The sequence below is a fragment of the Leguminivora glycinivorella genome, chromosome 1 (genome assembly GCF_023078275.1).
Source record: "Leguminivora glycinivorella isolate SPB_JAAS2020 chromosome 1, LegGlyc_1.1, whole genome shotgun sequence".
Classification (NCBI taxonomy): domain Eukaryota; kingdom Metazoa; phylum Arthropoda; class Insecta; order Lepidoptera; family Tortricidae; genus Leguminivora; species Leguminivora glycinivorella.
In genome coordinates this window covers 32827365-32847538 of record NC_062971.1, presented here as the reverse complement: position 1 = coordinate 32847538, position 20174 = coordinate 32827365, and the positions used below count along the sequence as shown (strand labels likewise).

The 20174-nt window shown below is 37.8% G+C and overlaps 1 protein-coding gene across 1 annotated transcript in view; it reads right to left on the bottom strand.

The window, feature by feature from the left end:
• LOC125229802 (piwi-like protein Siwi) overlaps positions 1 to 16598 on the bottom strand; it is a 28158-nt gene extending 11560 nt beyond the window's left edge. Inside the window, 12 exon segments of the mRNA XM_048134771.1 lie at positions 329 to 440; positions 716 to 861; positions 1306 to 1448; positions 1527 to 1787; positions 2450 to 2577; positions 2691 to 2886; positions 3065 to 3190; positions 3441 to 3552; positions 4576 to 4735; positions 16050 to 16187; positions 16299 to 16475; positions 16478 to 16598. Of these exon segments, the coding sequence (XP_047990728.1) occupies positions 329 to 440; positions 716 to 861; positions 1306 to 1448; positions 1527 to 1787; positions 2450 to 2577; positions 2691 to 2886; positions 3065 to 3190; positions 3441 to 3552; positions 4576 to 4735; positions 16050 to 16187; positions 16299 to 16475; positions 16478 to 16598 (1820 nt within the window).
• Positions 16599 to 20174: the final 3576 nt, after the last annotated feature.

The following is a 20174-nucleotide window of genomic DNA, read 5'->3' as shown; positions in this document are numbered from 1 at the left end:
TCAGTCAAAAGGGAAGATGACCATGTCAGGTACAACCCTAATCATGATTTTTTGACACAAGTCATGAAGTAAAATGCACGTTCCTAATTCCCACAATCAGCAGGATAATTCATTATGTAAGATATATTTTGATATATGTCGAAACGGTTTCAGACCGTCCCTGGAATTCAAATTAATGAAGATTGAAGTTTACCTACAAATTTTGGAAAATTCGAATGCTATAAGAAAAAACTCTTTTATTCGGCTCCTTTTTCTATTGATAAGGTATTGTGCCGTAGATTTATTCATTTCCTAATTTCATATTAAAAAAATTGGTAACAATATTCACCTGTCCGCCATGCTCCTCGCCAAGACGCACAGAATGAGGGCCGGATTTTTCTTAGCGATGACGTTTTCGCACATGTTCGCGTATTCCATAGAACCGTCGCGCTGAATAGACACTAAAAGAGAGACATACATTATTGACGCTTTTATATTTAAAATATGTACAATGAAAACTGAATTCTTGAAATCTCAAAGGGTAGTTTTTATTTTATTTTAGAAAGGTCGTCTTACCAACTAACGAGGTTCACAAACTCGTTGTTGCATTTATAGAGGTTTTCATTATTAAAGACGTTCTGAAAACTGCTTTTATGCAAATAACCGTTGAAAAATGCTCAGTGCTTTATTAATCATGACATTACCTGCGGGATGAGATAGATATGTGGTTCCGTACCGATTTCAGGCTGCGGCATCCTGAAGCCCGCGCCGGCGCCCGTCTTCATGATGAGCCCCACGAAGCTCTCGGCGTCGCGCCGCTGCCGCTCCGGCGTGATCACCACCCACGACCCGCACGGCCCGAACGACAGCAGGGGCCGAGACCTGCAACGCGACATGCGCGCAAATATTTCACGAACACGCCAAGCCTTCATTCCTATTATCAGCAATTAAAGGTTACAATTGCCACATTCACGCGTAATCGTGAATGACTGGATGTATTTTTTAGTCACATACTGCACAAAAAAAAAAAAAGATAATACTGTTACTACTTTGAATACTTCTATCAATGAAAAGACAAATGTAGTAACTATGAATTAGATGCTTATAGAGTTACTGCAATTTTTAAATTTTTGCAACAAGTATGGGGAGATTTACATAGGGATACGACAACGGTGGGTCTCTTCATAGACTTTTTTAGTAACTCATAGTGAGACATAAAAGATTTTTTTAAGTAGTAATGATAAATGTCAGACTTCAAGTTCTGAGGCAATTTGTTATCACGGACTTTTTATGATTAAAAACAGGTTATCTTCTATAGTGACTAACCTCATGTCTTTGGTCCAGCCTTCAGTGGTGAGGCCGGCGGGGTACTTGCGGCCGTCGCCCTGCGTGATATTCTCCGGCGGCAGTTGACGGCCTTTGAACTTGATCAGATCATTGGCCAACTTCAGGTCCCACGTACCCAGTTCCTGAAAAAAAGACGTGCTTAGGATATTATCCACTTTTTTAAGATGTGAAAAATAAAACAAAAAAAGAATTTAACTTACCGCAACCACCTCCTTGTTCTGCGTAAAGCGCCTGTTGAAGGCGAGCAGCTTCTGGATCCTGGTGTCGGGGCCGATCTTGGTGTGCACGGCCATGGCCTTCATGAGCTGGAAGTTGGCGCGCATCTCGTCGGACAGGCCGGTCTGGCGACACAGCTCGGGCACGAGGTACACGAGCTCGGGCATGCCGGCGCGGATCTCGCGCGGCTTGGAGCGCGAGATCAGCAGCGGCTGGCGCGCGTCGTTGATGCGGATGTTGTATTTCTGCGAAAGTACAAGTGGTAAGTAATGTCACACAAGTCTAGAGCGCCGATCCCTTATTATTCTGAAGGAAATTAGTAAGGTTCGGTCGGACCTTATAAATTAGTATCTCTTTATGAACTGATGAAGCTGTAACTGTGGCCCGCCTGTTCTATGGAGGGTCCACTGTAGCGTCATAAAGATTTTGCACCTTAGCTCTAGCACTTGTACTTTTATATATTCTGTGGCTCTAGCTAATTAGTGAAATTGAGAAAAAAAATATTTTGGCTGGTCTGCAACACCAGTCTGTTGACTTCAGCTTTAAGAACTATTATTTAGAGTTTAGACAAGATTATTGGCGGGCGTGTGGTCTAGTAGTAAAGACGTTAGCCGCGTAAGCTGAAGACCCGGGTTCGAGATTCCCGGCTCGGCCACCAGTGGGCCTTGCCGTTTTTTCTTTCGTGTATGATATCTATTTCAATTTTATTATTATTATTTATTAATCAGGCAGGCAGTTATAACAACTGATAGTTGCCTGTATCCAACAATTCTTTCTTAAGATGTGTTCTTTAAATTTGTTAAGTAGTAGTAATTTATAATATTATTTGAATAATTTTGTTTTTAATTTTACGCTTAACGGTGAACAGAATGCCTATACAGCGACCTACCTGGGCTCAAATACTTACAGTCTTGTAATAGTCCATGTAGGATATGGTTTGGTCCTTCATTTGGAAAGTGGAGGACGGAGACTCGTTCCAGGCCACGTCGTCTACGCGGTAGGTGCGCTTGTTGTAGTCAGTCATCACGATTTTGCCTACAATTTTAGTTTATGTGAGTTAAGCCATATTATTTTCTATCAAGAGTGTCAAGTAACTTGTGGCATTTACTTTGAAGTTTAGAATTTACATTAGTGATGTATTTATTTACCTGCCACATCTTCTACAAATATCTTTTTGAAATTGGCGCCCTTGGTTTGAGCATACTCTTGCAGCATTTGCAAAACGGTATCCATGCGCAGCACTTTATGGGTGATCTCTGTCACCATAAGGAGGCGGTCCTCGTACTGATTGATTGTAGTCTTGTAGCCAGGCCAAATTTGGAGCTTGTATTCCGGAATATCAACCTACAAAATAACCATAGATGAAATTATAAAATGATCCTTCTTAAGAAGCAGACCTGAAGAAACGAATTGGTAACTCTCGTTTTGTCTGGCAAATGGATTGATGAAAAGTATATGATATCTTAAAGAATTATGCCAATTGCTAAGAAAACCTACAATTGGAACAAAGTGTTTAACTCACCTTAGCATCAGGGTCAAAGAAATCCCTGCCCATCAACTGCAAGTTCAGCTTGTAGAAGCATTTTCTGATGATCAAATTGAATATCTGGAGGTAATGATAGTCTCCAGGGGCGACATCTTGGGTAAGCTAAAACAAAAATTTTATATCAGTAGTTAATTAAAAAAAAAAAACCCTAGAAACGCATGTTGATAATAAATAGTTTTCCACAGTATTTTTTTCGGAAGTATTCGTTTTGTCATACTTGATCAAATACTGCTTGTACTGAGACTGACAGAGCTAGCATTAGAGTTTAAAAAAAACATACGGTGAAAAAATGTATAAGTAATTAAAGTAAGTAATTAAAAAGAAAGACTACATCTTACTATTATGCACTAACCTTTATCAGAAGTCGCATACGCTGACCATCAATCTTCCTATCGGAATACAGTTCAAGAGGATTGGGGTGAAGTTTCTTCACCGTGTACAAGACGCATCCGTCAAAAATGTACCTGTAAACATTTCATTTACGATTTGCGTTGCGGACTTATCATGCCAATTATAAGAATAAGAATTTATTTATTGCCTCTAAAAACTTACATTTAACCTTACATGCTAAGTACAGTACATATTATTATATTATGACCGTAAATAAAGCAGAAGGATCCAATAACTCGAAATTGTGTGTGACAAAATGAGCGGATGACACCTTGTGTGCATTGCTTTCTTAGCCCCGCCAATCTAGAAAGTTTTATACAAATTCTAACGTATATCCTAAGTATCCTGAATAGCAGTGTTTAGAGTGTAAGGCACTGGTCCCACCGCGAGCTAGTAAGCTATTAGCTATCGGCTATAAAAACGAACAAAAGATAATCACTCCCGTGTAAATAAAAGAGACACGGCGATGTTTATAGTTACTTGCCCAGCGGTGAGCTATCAAAATCGCCGTGTCTCTTTTATTTGCACGGGAGTGCTTATCTTTTGTTCGTTTTTGTAGCCGATAGCTCATAGCTTACTAGCTCGCGATGGGACCAGTGCCTAAATAGCGTTGAAACGTATGTGGTCGCTGAAACGTACTATCTATAAAAAAACGTTTTTTATCTCTGGCTTAAAAAAAAATCACGAAAAAAAAACGTGAAAAAAGAAACGGTTTTTTTTCCGGAGTATGTTTTTTTTTTAAAGTACGAAATCTCAAAATTTACAAAACAGTTAATACTTTTATACGATTTTTTTTTAGACTTTATGTTAACTATTAAACGAATTTAATCAAATAACTTAGTTTCTGGTTTTATAAAAGTAACATTTACGAAATCAGCTGTAGTTGGTAGTTATCGCTATTTAGTGATAAACACCACCGCCGCTCCACGCTGCACGCCGCATCGGGGATTCCCCAATAAACTTTTGTATACTGAATGTTAATCGAATTAAAATGTACGTTATTTGCAACCCTAAACAGGACTAAACAAAATGTGAGACGGGAGTATTGATGTATGATGATGTACTATGTAAGTGTCCGAGCTTTTGTTTAGTCTTACCCTCCAAGCGTGTTGGCGTGCACGCGCAGGAGCGCCTTGCGTGTGCCAGTGCTGTCCTCCTCGGGGTCCACGTCTACGTGGTACTGGTACAGGCGCCACTGGGGCGTGGAGTGGACAGTGAAATAGTTGGCCATGAGTTCCAGAGGGTCTCCAAATGCTCCTGTAGAAGAAAATTACGCGTGAAATTGCTTTGCCTGGACATCTACTACGAAATACAACCAAAGGCCATTTTTTTTATACTACGTCGGTGGCAAACAAACGTACGGCCCGCCTGATGGAAAGCGGTCACACGCGCGTTGCCACCCCATTAGAAACTTGTACATTCCATTTGTAGATATTTCTATTGTGTTGATTTTTTAGGGTCAATAAATCTAATTATGACGACTAGCTGTTGCTCACGACTTCCTTTGCGTGGATTTATTTCCCAATATGAATTTATTTTCCGATATAATGAATGAATTCAGAATTGAATTTTGATCTCCATACAAACTTTCTGCTTCTTAGAATTAAATTTTTTTGGGACACACACACACGTCAAACTTAAAAAGAGTAGACATAGAAGGGATTTTAAGCATTTCACGAGAGTTTTATTATATTGCCTGACATTGTATTATTAGAAAGTTAACTACAAAAAAAAAAAACTATGTGAATGAATATTCCGAACCATAGTTTAGGAAAAAATTCAACCTATTATGCAAGAAGTTATAAAATGACCCTGTTTACGACTTCGGAGTCGGTGAGAGTCATAATCATAAATGTCTTTATGAAATACGACTGAATCCTTATTATTAAAACCTATCCGGCGTAATTTTTTTGGGTTCCGTACCACAAAGGTACAAAAAAAAGTAAAATACCTTATGGTGGTATGAGTACTACTCTCTAACAATTTCAACTATGTCGAGAATGAAATGAGCAGAACTAAAATTTGGAATAGGTAGTTTTGAACAAGGCTCACCCGACCGCATTGAAATTGTTTTTCTTAATTTACTATTCTAACGCATGGAACCCTCGGTGTGAGTAAAACCGGTCTTTTATGTTGCGAGGCCCATGGCCGAATTGAATGATTTACTGTTATTGAAAATCTTAGTTGTTTTAATTTCCGGCACAAAGTATTTCTTTACTCTAAATTAAATCTCAACTAGCTCCTTTAAAAGAAACTCGGGTCAGGTATAACTAACAATTATTAACAACCCGTTTTTTGTATAATAATAACAGGGTACAATTACTAATTTAAAGAAACTCGCAGCTGCGCGGTTTTGTTTGTTCTGAGAAGTGGGGAAAGTTTATTGACCACATTTATTTTACTGGTTTGCTGACTTCGAGGCAACAGCAACTTGCTTGGCTGAAGCGTGAATTATTGAGTTGAAGAAATTTCTTCACATCAACAAATCGATGCAAAAAGTTTCATAAGAATTTTCTCGCGGAGCTGTCTTCATTTTGTGATTTTTTTGATCCAATATGTTTATCAATATTATCTTTCTTTAACTGTTTAATACGAATGTCACATGCTGTACCAATATTTCCTCGATATTTTTCTGGTAGCAGAGCTCGGGGTAGTCCTTAATCCACTTATTAATTGTATTTATTTGCACCATATTTAAAATATTTAGAAATAACCATAATTAAGCAAATAATCGTATTAATTTAAATTGTCATCACAAAACTATTTCAAGCATGCCACTGACAAATCCATGACAGATACGCGGCTAAAAAGGCCAAATGTTAAAAATTATAAATTACGATAATATCAGCTTTAGATAATAATAATAATCTTAAGTCTCGACACTGAAACGGTCTTGTCCCATGTCCATATATGTTTCTGTGATGACTTGTCCGAGCACTGCTAATTAATTACACATATTTATTCAAAAATCTTTTTCTGGGGTCATGGCATCACACCTGAAGAGTTTTGCTAACTTTCCTGGTTATCATTATATTTGTTAATATCAATGGAAGAAAGAATCCAGTCGCACAAAACAGGGGTAGGTTAAATCAATTTTCACCACACCAACTGGTAAAAGCGCTCTTGTTTCTTGAAGATTAAGTATATATATATATTTTCACCACACCAACGGGTAACGGCTTACTTTGCTATTCGAAAACAGATAGCAAAATTGCATGTTATCCACAAGAGTGCAAAGTAATTTCATACAAATTTTAACTTGATGCCTTAGACTTTGACACTTAGAGACTCTATAGATCTCTAAATCTCTTATTAATCATAGTAGCTTTGTACTTCGTATAATTTATTGAAATTAATTTCCATAGAGTACCTAGTCTGTTAATTTTTTTTTTGATGAATTCTTTTGAATGTTAAATTGTATCTTGTTTTTTAATGCATGTTAATTATAAGATGTAATGTTTTGAAAAGAAGTGGCCCGCCGAGTTTCCTGCCGGTACCATAGTGGATACCCCCCTCCAACTGAGGGGGGACTGAAATCTTCTCGAGGCTGAGGCGTAGGGTTAGAGCCGGCGCGGCGTAGCTTTAATCTTATTGACGTTTATATGCGCATTGTAATACGCCTACTTAGAAAAATAAATATTTCATTTCATTTAATTTCAAAAATGGATGAGAATGCATTTAATTCACAACAGTACAAAGTAATTTCATAAATTTTAATTTGATGCTTGAAGCTGGCTGGTAGTATGGTATGGACTATGGACCTTTAAATTATTTTAAATCATGAATGTTCAATGAATTGATGGATATGATTTAGTTTGATACTATAGAATTTAGACTTAGTACATATTATTTTCCTTGTGTTACACACAAGAACGCGATTGACTATATTCTCACGACCAAACCTAAAATGTTTCATGACTGTCGAGTAATAAATAAATTAAACTTTAACACCAACCACAGGATGATAAGGGCCAAACTTCATTTTACAACTTCCAAAAAAGACAGACCCTTCATGTTGAAACCAATTACCACACTTATAGAAAACAGCCAAAACTTGATGTTTAATACATACTAAAATGTAGTACCTATTTGATACTATTTGGTACCTGAGGAGGTTCTCTCAGGAGGAAAATGGAAAACTAGTGTAATTACACTAATTACTTTTATATTTCGACTATATTAATGCCACTAGTCAGTAGAGATGATGTGCGAGTGCCTAAAACTAAATTCCTATTTAAGTTGACGCGCAGGAGGGCAGGCGGATTTGCCTCTATTCTTTTGACAGGCGCTACATACTTCAACGCCACGGCTGGTCTCACAACTTTAAATTAGTAGAGCGGCGAGAGGGTCTCGGAAAAAGTTGATGTGACTGGAGAGTATACTGCTTACAAGTGGTATCGTTGTGATAGGTAGACTTTACTGAGTACGAAATAATGACTTGTCGCATTCTCAGACTGTGGGGGGGTTAACTATGACGTCACAAAGATCGCGGTCCCGGGTTTCAATTTTTTGCCAATTTTGTCTAGAACCCCTTATCCAATTTTAAAAAATGAGGTGTCGATTGAAAGCATATAACATGCTGATTAGAATTTCTTATATGTGAAAAGTATAGTTAAGTTAGTTATTTTTTAATTAACAATAAAGCAAAAAATACTTTTTTTTTACTCTCTTTTTTGATTTTTGTGACTCAAAAAGGCAATGAAAACGGCCACTTAGCTAAAAAATATGTTATATAAATCATTTAGCTACATTATTAAGCTATCTGTTGCTTTTTAAATTTCTACGATCGGATAATAAATAAGCAAACTACAAGCAGATACCTGTAGGCGGGGAGTACCGCTTGACACGCGTTCCCATACATTCGGCGTCTACCAAATTACACCTCGCGCAAAATTCGTTTCAAGCAGATATACCTCTAATCTTATTCATCGTAACCTATCAATATTGGTATCATTTGAAAGAACAATTAAAGTACTTTAAGAAACAATGTCAATCATTTTCTTAAAATCAATAATCGCCAGTCTGCGGTGGTTACAAAGGAAAAAGTGGGGATGCAATTTGACTGGTTTCCTAGGTTTGATACCCTAGACGAGTTTAAAATGGGAGATAAAGGTGACATATGGGTTGTTCTCTGGCCTAAAAGCTACACAGGGGGTCAGGGGAGAAAAAACTAGGGTTTAAGTTTAGTTTTAAGTTATTTTTTCTTTTATTTGTTGATTTTATTGTGTTTAATTTTTCTGTAATTTTATCAAGAATACACGTTGGTTTCTTTTGCTGAAAATTCCCTTTTTTATGAGAAATGTGATGAATTTCATGGCATTTTCCGATAGAGACTAAAATTAACTTTCAAATAAGGCCACATAGTCATACTTTTACTTATATAATATTAAGGGTAATACCAAGTATCTACTTAATACCGTTTCAACTCAAACGACTTAGAGGTGAAAACAAAACAAAAAACGATTGGACTTCGGTCGTTATACACATTAAATCACTAAAATAAAGTTACCTATAATGTTTTAGTAATTATAATCATCACTTTTAGACACTTTTCTCAAAACATAATTATTCAACAGAAGTCAAGATAAGATTAAGAACATATTTATTATTAACAATGCGTTATAAATATGAAATAGTTGTTGGGGTACACTTGTTAAGTACATGCAGCTCCTGCAAATACACTCAGTGTCAAAAAAATCACACATCTCAATCGTTTGCGTTGAAGCAGTATTGACCCACATATTAGAGAGCAGGGTACGCAGGCCGACTCGTAAGACTATGTGTGGGACTGAGGAACCAGTGAAGTCAGGTCTATGGATTGCTACACTGCTGTCCCGCTTGCACTACTCCGCCGGGGCTATTACCCTTAATATTAAATATGTAAAAGTATGACTATGTGGCCTTATTTGAAAGATAATTTTAGTTTCTATCGGAAAATGCCATGAAATTCATCGCATTTCTCATAAAAAAGGGCATTTTCACAAAAAGAAACCAGCGTGTATTCTTGATAAAATTACAAAAAAATTTAACACAATAAAATCAACAAATAAAAGAAAAAATAACTTAAAACTAAACTTAAACCCTAGTTTTTCCTCCCCTGGCCCTCTGTGTAGCTTTTAGGCCAGAGAACAACCCATATGTCACCTTTATCTCCCATTTTAAACTCGTCTAGGGTATCAAACCTAGGAAACCAGTCAAATTGCATCCCCACTTTTTTCCTTTGTAACCACCGCAGACTGGCGATTATTGATTTTAAGAAAATGATTGACATTGTTTCTTAAAGTACTTTAATTGTTCTTTCAAATGATACCAATATTGATAGGTTACGATGAATAAGATTAGAGGTATATCTGCTTGAAACGAATTTTGCGCGAGGTGTAATTTGGTAGACGCCGAATGTATGGGAACGCGTGTCAAGCGGTACTCCCCGCCTACAGGTATCTGCTTGTAGTTTGCTTATTTATTATCCGATCGTAGAAATTTAAAAAGCAACAGATAGCTTAATAATGTAGCTAAATGATTTATATAACATATTTTTTAGCTAAGTGGCCGTTTTCATTGCCTTTTTGAGTCACAAAAATCAAAAAAGAGAGTAAAAAAAAAAGTATTTTTTGCATTATTGTTAATTAAAAAATAACTAACAAAATTATACTTTTCACATATAAGAAATCTTAATCAGCATGTTATACGCTTTTAATCGACACCTCATTTTTCAAAATTGGATAAGGGGTTCTAGACAAATTGGCAAAAAATTTAAACCCGGTACCGCGATCTTTGTGACGTCATAGTTAACCCCCCCACAGTCTGAGAATGCGACAAGTCATTATTTCGTACTCAGTAAAGTCTACCGATCACAACGATATCACTTGTCAGCAGTATACTCTCCAGTCACATCAACTTCAAAACTAGACGACTTTTTTCAATTCCGCCGCCTTACTAAATTCCATCATAACTTTTTTCTGGTACGCCAAAAAAATTTGAAAAAAATATATTGACAGGTACCAAATAGGTACTAAATATTGACTAAGATATCAATTAGTAGTGTTGTCTAGAACTATGTAAACCAAAAATGGTCCAGACATCCTGACGTCAGAATGTCTGGCCACTTTATTCGCTCGATTTTTCGATATCAGTGGAGGTACCAAATATATGTACTCAGGTACCAAATAGTATCAAATAGGTACTAAATTTTAGTATGTACTAAACATCAAATATCTGTAGTGGTCCAGGGGTCCTGACGCTCACTGAAAATTTTGCAAGATTAACAGAACACCTAGATACCCAAAATAAATATGACAAATTTGAGGAACTCTTACAAACAAAGGAAAGCAACAAACCTAAAATAACCACAAAATTAAAATTTTGAAAAAACCCCCGACCGCGACATAGTGGACCGATTTTCATGAAACATGGCTAAGAACACTCCCGACTACCTCAGCTTTCAGACAAAAAAAACTAAATCTAAATCGGTTCATCCGTTCGGGAGCTACGATGCCACAGACAGACACACACACAGACAGACAGACAGACGGACGGACAGACAGACAGACAGACAGACACGTCAAACATAACACCCCTTCGTTTTTGCGTCGGGGGTTAATAAAATGTAACTCAGCGAAATGGCTTACAAGGGAAACAAGGGAACTACTAAAAATAGGGCTGAACTAATATCTCTACATGGAAAAACGAAACAAGACAGACAAAATATCACTAAAATAAGTAACGAAATAAAGCTAAACATGAGAAAAGACAGACAAAGACACAGGCTGGCACTTCTGGAAAATTGCATTCAAAGAACAGGCGGGACTAAAAAAGCGAAAAAACAGTTATTGGAAAAAATGGACTGGATACCCAATATCTCAGATAAAACAGGAAAATGCAAAACCAGTCGTCCAGAGATTATCTCTATAGCGACAACTTTCTTCAGAGATCTATACATGGGTGATTCTAAGTTAAGAGGTAATACGTTGTATGGAGAGACGGCGCGAACTTTTTTGTTGTTTTTTACCTATTTGTTTATTTGTATTAGTTAAAACTGTCAATTTGAAGTGTTTACAAAGAGGACCAGTCAATTTATTTGTTTTATCGTGTTTTATCAGCGACCAGGGGAAATACTCAGTCCAGGGGAGATACTGTTGCACAGGGGAGGATACTTTGTGACCAGGGAAGAGACAGTTGTATGAAAAATTTAGTTTTATTTTTTAAGAAATAACTCTATTTATTGTTTTTATTATAATTATTGATTATTTATACTCAGACTTTACATTTCATAACATTTTTACAGCAAGAAAAGTGATAATTCCTTAATGAGTTGACTTATTTTTCACTTCTCCATATTATCCATTAAAACAAAAATAATTTTAATGTACAATCAATAGGCAACAAGTAAACAAAAGCCTATCCTTTTAATATCAGTATTAAACCTTTTTATTAAACAGCTTCACGAAAATTTCATATGAAGTTGAATGTGAATGTGTCCTCTTTTTTTCTTAATAGTTGCGTTTTTCTGGAAAGAAAACCTTCTATCGTAAAGCTAGAATAAAAATAGGTACAACGCTAAACAAAGGTTAAGAGAAAACGGAAATAAAAATAATCAAAACTAGTACAAAAGTATCTCCCCTGGCTTTTTTGATACGCCAGGGGAGATACATTTTCGATGAAAATCAAAAATAGCTGTAAAAGTGTTTCTCGTACGCAATTCATAAATAAACGTAACAATATATTCAACATTTACAGTGGATATTGTTATATATATTAGTATTTAAACAAATGATTGTGAAATAAAAGTGACCAGAGGAAAGACTGCATTCACTCAACATTTCTGTACCCAGCGAGTGCCGTGGCCGAAATAATCAACAAAACGGATGCATAGTTGCCTTACGCGCCTCTTGACGGTAACTTCACATAACACCCTGTGTATTAGACGACAGAACCTCCACAGATTAACAAATTAAACCGACTTTTGAACGAAAACTAAAAAGCCAGGGGACGAGACACGAAACACGTAGGACAAAGTTTGGAGTTCATAATTGTTGTTAAATACAGTAATATAAGAAATTCCACTCATAAAATACTGTTCCTTAGTTATTTATGTTTGTAAAATTAAGGCTATTAAAATAATAAGTGAATTTTAACAAAGTCATAATTACTTGTTGACAAATAAATTCGGTTGGGGGACAGGCCAGGGGAGAGACATTTTTCCTACATTAGAGCTGATTGTGACTAATTTACATGAATTTCTGTAATAATTTTGAGTGCCCAGGTAGAAAACATTTAGTTTTATAAAATAAATATGTTATTATGAAGTATTATCCTGAAAAAATATATTTTTTGTCAGTGCCGTCGAAAGTACCTCTTAACTTAGAATCACCCACACAAAGAACGATAACAATCACCCGACAGACACAACAGGTGAAAGCGTGGTTCCAAAAATATTACCTGCAGAAGTGGAAAAAGCAATAAAAACACAAAGAAGAGATAAGGCCCCCGGAGCGGATGGTATTAGCAACGAATTTCTGACTGCTAACATAGAGATCCTTGTACCACCTCTCACCACCATATTCAATGATGTGCTACAAAGAGAGATAATCCCTAATCAATGGACTACTTCGACAATCATACTACTACACAAAAAAGGCGACAAAAACAACATTAACAACTACCGCCCTATTAGCTTGATGTCAAATATATACAACCCTGTATCTTAGTTGCTTTAATTTCCGGCACAAAGTATTTCTTTACTCTAAATTAAATCTCAACTAGCTACTTTAAAAGAAACTCGGGTCAGGTATAACTAACAATTATTAACAACCCGTTTTTTAGGGTTCCGTAGTCAACTAGGAACCCTTATAGTTTCGCCATGTCTGTCTGTCCGTCCGTCCGTCCGCGGATAATCTCAGTAACCGTTAGCACTAGACAGCTGAAATTTGGTACCAATATGTATATCAATCACGCCAACAAAGTGCAAAAATAAAAAATGAAAAAAAAAAAATGTTTTATTGGGGTACCCCCCCTACATGTAAAGTGGGGGCTGAATTTTTTTTTTATCCAACCCCAACGTGTGATATATTGTTGGATAGGTATTTAAAAATGAATAAGGGTTTACTAAGATCGTTTTTTGATAATATTAATATTTTCGGAAATAATCGCTCCTAAAGGAAAAAAAAGTGCGTCCCCCCCCTCTAACTTTTGAACCATATGTTTAAGTATGAAAAAAATCACAAAAGTAGAACTTTATAAAGACTTTCTAGGAAAATTGTTTTGAACTTGATAGGTTCAGTAGTTTCTGAAAAAAATACGGAAAACTACGGAACCCTACACTGAGCGTGGCCCGACACGCTCTTGGCCGGTTTTTGTATAATAATAACAGGGTACAATTACTAATTTAAAGAAACTCGCAGCTGCGCGGTTTTGTCTGTTCTGAGAAGTGGGGAAAGTTTATTGACCACATTTATTTTACTGGTTTGCTGACTTCGAGGCAACAGCAACTTGCTTGGCTGAATCAATGGACTACTTCGACAATCATACTATTACACAAAAAAGGCGACAAAAACAACATTAACAACTACCGCCGTATTAGCTTGATGTAAAATTATCCTTAACAGAATGACCAAGATCCTAGATGAAAGCCAACCGAGGGAACAAGCAGGATTTAGGAGCGGATATTCAACCCTGGACCATATACATGTAGTTAAACAACTCTTTGAAAAAGCGAAGGAATTCAATATCACGATACACTGCTTTTTTGTGGATTATAGCAAAGCCTTCGACTCTCTTGAACACGACAAAATCTGGCAAGCCCTAATAAATCAAGGAGTTGAAATCAAGTACATCAGAATCCTAAAAAACATCTATGAAAATAGCAAGGCCAAAATTAAGTTGGACAGAGAAGGTGAAGAAATTAAAATAGGAAGAGGAGTCCGTCAAGGCGATCCAGTGTCACCAAAACTCTTTACGGCTGTCTTAGAAGAGATATTCCGTAAATTAAATTGGGAGGAATGCGGATTATCAATCAATGGCGAAAACCTCTCGCATTTAAGATTTGCAGACAATCTCATATTAATCTCACCATCTAAAGCCAGACTAAACGAAATGATATGTGACCTAGATACAGAAAGCCAGAAAGTAGGATTATGTATGAACACTCTGAAGACCAAAGCCATGACCAATGGGAAAAAAAAGAACCCATTTACGTCAACAACAACATGATCGAGTATGTAAATGAATACTTATATCTAGGCCAAATTATATCCCCACAAGACTTGACTACGAAAGAACTAGACAGGCGTATTGGAAACGGGTGGAAGCAATATTGGAACTTAAAAGAAGTTATGAAAAATAAATAAATGAGTATGACCATAAATTTCTTTCTTTCTTTCTTTCTAACTTATGGTTGCCAAACATGGGCACTAAACAAATCCCACTACAAAAAGCTAGAGATATGTCAAAACGCTATGGAGAGAAGCATGATGGGAAAGCAGTTATCCGATAAAGTTAGAAACATAGATATAAAGAAATGTACTAAAACAAAAGATATTACTACAACAATTAAAAAGTTAAAATGGCAATGGGCAGGACACACAATAAGAGGGAAAGAAAAGTGGTCTAAAACGATAATGTACTGGTTCACTAAATACAAAAAGAGGAAACGTGGCAGGCCAAGAAGAAGATGGGAAGATGAGATAAAGCGTGCAGCAGGAAGTTCCTGGACTACAATAACAAAAGACAGAGACAAATGGAAGGAGTTAGGGGAGGCCTTTGCCTACAAAAGGCATAAAGCATCAGACAAAAATTAGGAAATATAATATATGTGTGTTAACAACAAAATGAAATGTAACAAAACATCTGAAATAAAGGCTATTTTATTTTATTTATTTTCCTTGTGTTAGTGTGTTGAAATGTTTTGTTTCAGTGACAAAATTTGTTCAACTTTTATGTCTAGAAACCCTCACAACACTCAAGATTCCTCTTTTTGAACATCGGAATGTTTTGCTTGCTCGAGCATCAATAATGGCACATGCGGTTATAAATAACTATTTCCAGGGGCCCGTTTCTCAAAAGTTACAAGCCTTGTATTACAAGTGTGTTTCCATGACAACCCATACAATTTGACAGTTCGCGCACTTGTAATACAACAATTGTCTCCAGGCAATTTAGAACTGGACAATGCAAATGAAAGCTATATTTTTAGCAATTCAAGCTGATATATGCAAGTATGTTTATTAAAACATCCCAATTTGTCGATTGCTATAAAGCTTTGGTCAGTTTATTAAATCTCGTCTATGGTGACAAACTGGGACTTTTACTAAACAGTTTATAAAAAAATATATCAGTTCAATAATAATGCAGAGAGATATGACTTTCAAGTTTCATTAATTCACATCTAAATCACCGACCTCACCCGGGGTATGGTAATAATAGTCTGCTAGTGCATAATTAAAGTAAAACACATCAGGAGGCTTTTCCTTCATTTTTATAAATCAGCTTCATTCATGTAATATAAAACGTATGAGACGTTCGCTCGCTTAGATGTATTAATTTGAAAGGAATGAGAAGAAATAGGATCACTCACCCTTCTTGGATTGGAGCTGGTCGGGACGCGTGCGGAGCACCATCACGTTCTCCGGCAGCACCCGGCCGCCGCCGCGGCGCGAGCCGCGCCCGCTCGCCGCGCCGCCGGGCTCGCCCGAGGCTCCCGGGACGCCCTGGCCTGAAAATCAAGCTTCGGTCAACAAAAGTTTCCGCCTCACGACGGCCGACAAAGCCCTCGCAAAATATGGATCACCCCAGGAAACGAAACGAATCGAGAACTCGTCGGTACCTATGTCCAACGTCTGCATCCTCTGCTGGATGTCGACGTCCCCCGGGTGGGCGTGCGTGGACGGCGTGGTGCGGTGCGAGGCGCGGCCGGCCGACGAGGGCGCGGCGGGCACGCCGGCGCGCACCGGCGGCGCGGCCGTGGGCGGCCCCCAGGCGGCCGGCGGCGCGGGGCGCGGGGCTGCTGCCGCGGGCCCCGGCGCCGGTGCAGGCTCCCCGGCCGCCGCGGCGCCTGCCCGGCCTCCTGCGACCCGCGCCCGGCGCGGCCTCGCGCCTTCCCCCTTCCTCGCGGTTGTTCAGACATCCCTGCGAAAAATTATCGAGATGACAAGAATTGAGCCGCCTCGACGATCGAAGTCTCGATTGATCGGAATCGACGTGACCTCGAGTCCCTAAATTTGCAAAATGGATGACCGATATATTCTTTGCACGGGAACAAAATGATGAAATTTAAAATAAAATTATATCCGACGGTGAGCCCGAGCGGCAAAATTTGGAAATGATTATCATATAATTCGTCGAAACTTTTTAACGCGACTTCCATTGAAGGTCGGGTACGATTTCAAAATAAAAAAGCTGACCCAGTCATTTTATTTATCAACAATGGCGGGTGACGCGCACTGTATTTATTTTGGTAGAAATAAGTTGTCGTTTTTGGGACTGCCTAACATAGTTCAATATTGACGATGGTCGTGCTTTATTAGTTATTACATTCAGATTATACAAAATGACTATTCATACAAATTTCTACATAATACATTAATCCAAAATATTTTACAAGAATGCACACGATTTAAAATCGTTAGCAAGAACGTGTGCTAGCTGAAATACTTATCATTGCAAAACATGATATTTTCGTTTACATAGATAGTTAAACTAAAAATACACATATTCATTATTTTCACTTACTTGTTAGTATCTAAATTATCTAAAATGAAGACCGAAACGAATAACGACGTCCACCATCCATATAGCGCACTTCAAAATGTGAATGTAAAAAAAAAAAAACTATGACTATAACCGGAAATACTACGCGTGTTGCCACATATAACACTTCTAACAGACGATCAACCGGTCAGAAGGATCGTTTACGGCATGTTTACGCCGTACCTGACCTCGTTTCTGTCAAGTTATTTTTATTAATGCAATTTATTAGCATTCATATTTTGTTATTTTAATAATCAAGTAAGATTTAAGCTAGGAACGTACTACGCGGACGTCCTTCCTAAATCGACCGCGACCGCGACCGCGACCGATCAGTGTGCACGGAACAAAACATCCAGCGAGCCAGGCAGGCAATTATGGTCGCGCGATAAGTGATAAAATAGCAGGCCGTCCCTATCGCACTATTTGTAAGTGCGATAGGGACGGCCTGATATTTTATCGTCTATCGCGCGACCATGCTTCCCGTGCAGATTTCGATCGAAATCGACGAATTTACGACAGACGTCCGCGTAGTATGTTCCTAGCTTTAGGCTTCCCACAGACAGTCTTAAGCTAGGAACATACTACGCGGACGTCCGTCGTAAAACGACCGCGACCGAACAGTGTGCACGGAACAAAACATCCAGCGAGCCAGATTTCGAATGGACATCCATGCGCTCAAGGCCACGTCCACGTCCGTCGACCGATAGTTTGCACGGTTATGTGTATTTCCAGCTTATAGCTTAAGCTAGGAACACACTACGCGGACGTCCGTCGTGAATCGACCGCGGACGGGAATCTGGACAATGACATTACACATAACCGTGCAAACTATCGGTCGACGGACGTGGACGTGACCTTGAGCGCGTGGACGTCCGATCGAAATCTGGCTCGCCGGATGTTTTGTTCCGTGCACACTGATCGGTCGCGGTCGCGGTCGATTTACGACGGACGTCCACGTAGTATGTTCCTAGCTTTACCCAAGCTTTACCCCCGCAAACTGCCTAACGACTTGTTGTCGTAAAATGTATAAGTAGAGAGCGGATGTTAGCTAACGATTTTTAAGGCTCCGTACCAAAAAGGTACAAAAGGAACCCTTATGCTGTGACTCTGTCCGTCTGTCTTTCTGTCTGTCTGTCTGTCTGCCACATTATTAATATCTCGAGAACTATTTACGCTGTCGCTCTGAAATTTGGAATACATATGGAGATTGTTAACCTCTACCAATTTAATGTATTATTTTTTTAAATTTATTAATATGAATTACAGAAAATGGCCTGTAATGGCATGAAAGGGGGGCAAACTGTAAATTTTAAGTTACTCGGTCTAGTGGGGTATCGCCAGAAAGAGCTCAAACTGTACATATCCAAACTATTTTTTATATTTGTATTGTTGTGGAAAAAAAATGTTTCTTGAAGGAAAATGTAAAATAATACCTTCCCCCCCTTATTCCCGAAGTTTACCAACTAGTTGCAGTTGTACAAGGCAAAAAAACGAAGAATACGGCTTTTGCTGAACCAAAGATTTCCTTTGGTAGGATTGGTCCTTACCTTAGGGCCCAAGAATGGATTTTCGAAGATGATTGATTGATGACCACCGTGATTTTTGATGTTAGTTTTTTAAGGTTTTGGTAGCTTCTGCTCTGGAGGAAAATAGGGTCTCAATCTATATAGTGGTATTCATTATGCTACTATTCCAAGTTGGTACCATATTTCTATGACTTAAGGATGTCAAATACATTATAGGACCCATATATATGTGCACGAGGAAGATGTTAAACTTCGTAAAATAAAAAAATAAGTAAAGATTACAGTACCTATTTATTTAAAAAAATCTAACACAAAAAAATCCGAAAAATTGGCATGATGGTTCCTAGGATCCTGCCCTCGTCTTCGAATAACTCTAAATCCAATTCTATATCATCTTCGATGAATGCTTCGCGGTCCATTACACTGTAACAAAAAATAAAACAATGATTATTCAAAAAAGTTGAAACAAACCAGCAAGCAAACTAAAAGTGACAGTTATTCAAACACTAATATACCTAGAATTATCACAGTTGCCATTACTGGTCTTGCATAGGAGTGTGCATGGCATTCGTTCTCGTCTACAAGAACAACGGCCTCTACAGCTGTTCTTACATCCACATTTTACCAGCTCTCATATGGACAACCCAGCACATTATCTGGAATGCGGCGCGAGAGTTGGTAAAATGTGGATGTAAGAACGACAGATGTAGAGGCCGTTGTTCTTGTAGACGAAAAAGAATGCCGTGCACACTCCTATGCAGGACCTGTAATGGCAACTGCGATAATTCTAGGTATATTAGTGTTTGAATAATTTTCGCTTTTAGTTTTCTTGCTGGTTTGTTTCAACTTTTTTGGATAATCATTGTTTTATTTTTTGTTACAGTGTAATGGACCGCGAAGCACTCATCGAAGATGATATAGAATAGGATTTAGGGGTATTGGAAGACGAGGGCTAGGATCCTAGAAACCATCGTGCCAATTTTTTGGATTTTTTTGTCTTAGATTTTTGTAATATGTAAATAGGTACTGTAATCTTTACTTATTTTTTTTATTTTACGTAGTTTAACATCTTCCTCGTGCACATATGAGTCCTATAATGTATTTGACATCCTTAAGTCATACAAATATGGTACCAAACTTGGAATAGTAGCATAATGAATACCTCTATATAGATTGAGACCCTATTTTCCTCTAGAGCAGAAGCTACCAAAACCTCAAAAAACTAACATCAAAAATCACGGTGGCCCCACTTCGAAAATCCATCCTTGGGCCCTAAGGACCAATCCTACCAAAGGAAATCTTTGGTTCAGCAATAGCTGTATAATTTACCCTACTTACAGACGCAACTAAACATAAATGTACCTATAATTCACCACCCTGGCCCCACCATAAACACCCATTGTAAGTGTATTTTTTAAAGAATAATA